The sequence below is a fragment of the Bubalus kerabau genome, chromosome 10, assembly GCF_029407905.1.
Source record: "Bubalus kerabau isolate K-KA32 ecotype Philippines breed swamp buffalo chromosome 10, PCC_UOA_SB_1v2, whole genome shotgun sequence".
NCBI classification, from domain to species: domain Eukaryota; kingdom Metazoa; phylum Chordata; class Mammalia; order Artiodactyla; family Bovidae; genus Bubalus; species Bubalus kerabau.
The window spans coordinates 29,586,999-29,591,562 of record NC_073633.1 but is presented as its reverse complement, the minus strand read 5'-3'; the positions used below and the strand labels follow the sequence as shown (position 1 = coordinate 29,591,562).

The 4,564-nt window shown below is 41.3% G+C and overlaps 1 gene segment (V, D, J or C); it reads left to right on the top strand.

The window, feature by feature from the left end:
* Nucleotides 1-2,462: 2,462 nt before the first annotated feature.
* On the top strand, nt 2,463-3,980 carry LOC129622027 (T cell receptor delta variable 1-like). The segment is given in 3 exon segments: nt 2,463-2,511; nt 2,728-3,011; nt 3,957-3,980. Coding segments are annotated over 3 exon segments (357 nt in total).
* The last annotated feature ends 584 nt before the right edge of the window (nt 3,981-4,564 follow it).

Here is a 4,564-nt window from a genome sequence, read left to right as displayed (position 1 = left end):
CTCAGTAGAGTTGCTCAAAATAAATAAGACTTTATTCTGTCTTACTGGTGTCACAGTCCAGGAATAGTGTTATTAAACATGCACATATTTATTTAAACAGTGATTTTGTGCCCACAGTTTCCCTCAGTTCACTTTAGTTGCTCAGTTGTGTCCAACTCTTTGAGACACCATAGACTGCAGAACATGAAGCCTCCCTATCCATCACGAACTCCTGGAGCTTACTCCAACTCATGAGTCGGTGATGCCAGTCAATCTGTCATCCATCTCTGGATGGATGAAAGATGTCCATCCATCTCTGTCATCCCCTTCTCCCAACTTCAATCTTTCCCAGCTTAAGGGTATTTTCAGATGAGTCAGTTCTTCGCATCAGGTGGCCAAAGTTTTGGAGTTTCAGCTTCAGCATCAGTCCTTCCAATGAATATTCAGGACTGATTTCCTTTAGGATGGACTGGTTGGACCTCCTTGCAGTCGAAGGGACTCTCAAGAGTCTTCTCCTACACCAAAAAACAAAAGCATCAATTCTTCAGTGCTCAACTTTCTTTGTAGTCCAACTCTCACATCCATACAAGACTACTGGAAAAACCATATCTTTGACTAGACAGACCTCTGGTGGCAAAGTAATGTCTCTGATTTTTAATAAGCTGTCTAGGTTGGTCATAAATTTTCTTCCAAGAAGCAAGTATCTTTTAATTTCATGGCTGAAGTCACCATCTGCAGTGATTTTGGAGCCCAAGAAAATAAAGTCAGCCACTGTTTCCACTATTTCCCCATTTATTTGCCATGAAGTGATGGGACCAGATGCCATGATCTTAGTTTTCTGAATGTTGAGCTTTAAGCCAACTTTTTCACTCTCCTCTTTCACTTTCATCAAGAGGCTCTTTAGTTCTTCTTCACTTTCTGCCATAAGGGTGGTGTCATCTGCATATCTGAGGTTACTGATATTTCTCCAGGCAATCTTGATTCCAGCTTGTGCTTCATCCAGTCCAGCATTTCTCACGATGTACTCTGCATAGTTAAATAAGCAAGGTGACACTAGACAATTGACATACTCCTTTCCCAATTTGGAACCAGTCTATTGTTCCATGTCCATGTTCTAATTGTTGCTTCTTGACCTGCACACAGATTTCTCAAGAGGCAGGTCAGGTGGTCTGGTATTCCCATCTCTTTAAGAATTTGTTTGTTGTGATCCACACAGTCAAAGGCTCTGGCATAGTCAATAAAGCAGAAGTAGATGTTTTTCTGGAACTCTCTTTCTTTTTCAGTGTTTCAGCTGATGTTGGCAATTTGATCTCTGGCTCCTCTGCCTTTTCTAAATCCAACTTGAACATCTGAAAATTGATGGTTCACATATTGTTGAAACCTGGATTGGAGACTTCGGAGCATCACTTTTCTAGCATGTGAGATGAGTGCAATTGTGCAATAGTTAGAACATTCTTCAGCATTGCCTTTCTTTGGGATTGGAAAGAAAACTGACCCTTTCCAGTCCTGTGGCCACTGCTGAGTTTTCCAAATTTGCTGGCATATTGAATGCAGCACTTTCCAAGCACCATCTTTTAGGATTTGAAATAGCTCAACTGGAATTCCATCACCTCCACTGGCTTTGTTTGTAGTGATGCTTCCTAAGGCCCACTTGACTTTGCATTCCAGAATGTCTGGCTCTAGGTGAGTGATCACACCATTATGGCTTTCTGCATCATGAAGATCTTTTCTGTATAGTTCCTCTATGTATTCTTTCTACCGCTTCTTAATATCTTCTGCTTCTGTTAGGTCTATACCATTTCTGTCCTTAATTGTGCTCATCTTTGCATGAAATGGGCATGTAAAGCCCATTTGGTATCTCTAATTTTCTTGAAGAGATCTCTAGTCCTTCCCATTCTATTGTTTTCCTCTATTTCTTTGCATTGATCACTGAGGAGGGCTTTCTTATCTCTCTTTGCTAGTCTTTGGAACTCTGCATTCAAATGGGTATATTGCTTTTTTTCTTCTTTGCCTTTCTCTTCTCTTCTTTTCTCAGCTATTTGTAAGGCCTCCTCAGACAAACATTTTGACTATACTTTAATAAAAAGTTTAAAAACAGAAAGCAAATGGTGTTTTAAATGGGATGGCAAAATAATTGTCCTGAATATGTATCGGTGAATGACACCTAGTTTGTTCCTCAATTCCCTCAGCTCAAACCTTTATTACTACCTGCTTTTTTGACTGCCCCCCCAACCTTTCAGGATCAACCTAACTTAATTGCCAGTGAAAGAAAAATAGACAAAGTAAAAGTTTGTGGTGAACCAAACGTTTTTTCTCATCTGTACACAGACCACATGACGTATGAATATGACAAACACCACTTCCTGTTTGAAGGAGTCACACAGGAACAGGTACTATGTATATGTGCTGCCAGGTGCACAAAAACACTGAACTCTCAGCTTGAGGCAGAACTGAGCACATTTGTGTAGGGGATTCCATGCCTCATGCCGCTCTCCAATCTGCTCTGGGTGTTCCTGGTCTCCACCTTCTCTGGTAGGGATGCTCCAAGCATGGGTGTGCGTGTTCAGGGTGAAAGGACTGCACACAGGCACATGGAGCTTCACAGGGACATGGGGAGGAAAGGAGGATTGGGGAAAAGCAAGAGTCTTAGGATTTCAGTTTGTTTTTTGGGGGTGTGATCTGAAATGAGTCTAATTCCTACACTATTTTATTCACTGCTTCATCTCTGTTTTCTGATTTTTTCCACAGGATCTGGTGTAGCCCAGAAAGTTACTCAGGATCAACCAGACATATTCACTCAGATTGCAGAGGCAGTCACCATGAACTGTCAGTGTGAAACAAGTTGGAGCAGTTACCACATTTTTTGGTATAAGCAACCTCCCAGTGGAGAGATGATTTTCCTTACAAGGGATGGCCGCTACTCTCTAAATTTTCAGAGATCACTTAAATCCTCCAGTCTCACCATTTCAACCTTACAACTGGAAGATTCTGCAAAGTACTTCTGTGCTCTCTTTGAACCCACAGTGCTCAAGGTAATAGGAAAAGCTGAATAAAACCTCCAGAGCTTAATAAGAGAGAGCTCCTCTGCTGCAGGACCACAGCTGAGATACATACCTGTAGATCCTAGACAAGAAATGATAGTCCTGCGGTTACTTCATCTGTGGTCTGCATCAGAGGATTTAATTCTAAATAAAATTTCCTTCCATATGGAAACAGGTGTCCAGAGTAACTCTTTACTGATAACATTCTCCTCTTGAATTTTTGACTTTAAATCAACCATACAAAATATGTGTAAAGTTGTCTAAATTTGAAGACTTGTTCCACAATAATATAAAATGGTAGTTTCACCTAAAGATCCTCACATCACAAATCTGGGTCTAGAATCTGAAATCATCATGCAAATCATTTCCTTAGTCCTTTCCTTTTTGGGCTTCCTGGGCACTAGGGGTAAAGAACTCGCTTGCCAATGCAGGAGACATTAGAGACACAGATTTGGTCCCTGGTTTGGGAAGATCCCCTGGAGGAGGGCAAGGCCACCCACTCTAATATTCTTGCCTGGAGAATCCCCTGGACAGAGGAAGTTGGTGGGCTACAGCCCATGGTGTTGCAAAGAGTCAGACACGACTGAAGCGACTTATCATACAGTCCTTTCCTCTTAGACAGCGTGTCAGGGCATATCCAGAGGAGACCCACCAGTGATGCAGAGTAAGAGATTAGTTATAAGGATTATTCACAGGCAGGGCTAGAGCTGGTGGAAGAGTCTATAAAAGCTATTATATTTGTATTTGGTTTGAGCTTGAGATCACTGTAAGTCAACTAAAGTACCATCTATGAAGCAAAGTTGGATGTGGCAACTGGACAAACTGTGGACCAACTATGGACAAACTGGAAAAAGCATGGACAAGCTGTGACATGTACATGAGGACAATGGACCCCACAAGACACACTAACACTCATCTTTCTCTTACCTCCTTCAGGCTCACAGTAATGGGCGAACTTAAGAAGTTTGCCATCATGCTACAAGCATACTTAGTCAGAGACAAAGAGAACATGAGTAAGAGATCTGGTGGGAGGGCGAGGAGCTGCGAGTCAACAATAAGTTGAACGATCAGACCAGCAGCAACATTATGAGTTGCCATAGTCTCTGGAGCCCTGAACCAACCTGAAGAACTTAGAAACATGACTACTTCATCACAAGTACCTCCCAAATCTTACACAAATCTCTTTCATGGCCAACCATAACCCAGAACAATACAGAGAAGCAAATTCTGGGAAATAGATTTAAGTTCAGACAGTACAAATCCACCATAATAGCTTAACTAGTTAACTTCCCTCCTTGTTAACTAAGCATTCATCATTACCTCTTTAAACACCACAACTTTGAATAAGGACCACAGGAAAACTAAGCTTCCTGTTAATGGGATAATGCAATTATCCTTTATGATGCAATTATTCTTTATTCAGCCAAAACAAGCTCTCTCCTTCAAAGAGAATACCAAGTTCATTTATCTATTTAAGGGTGACATTCTTTCCTCTTCTAGCTGAATCACACTGTCCAATTGACCCTTTATTTTTACTACAGAGA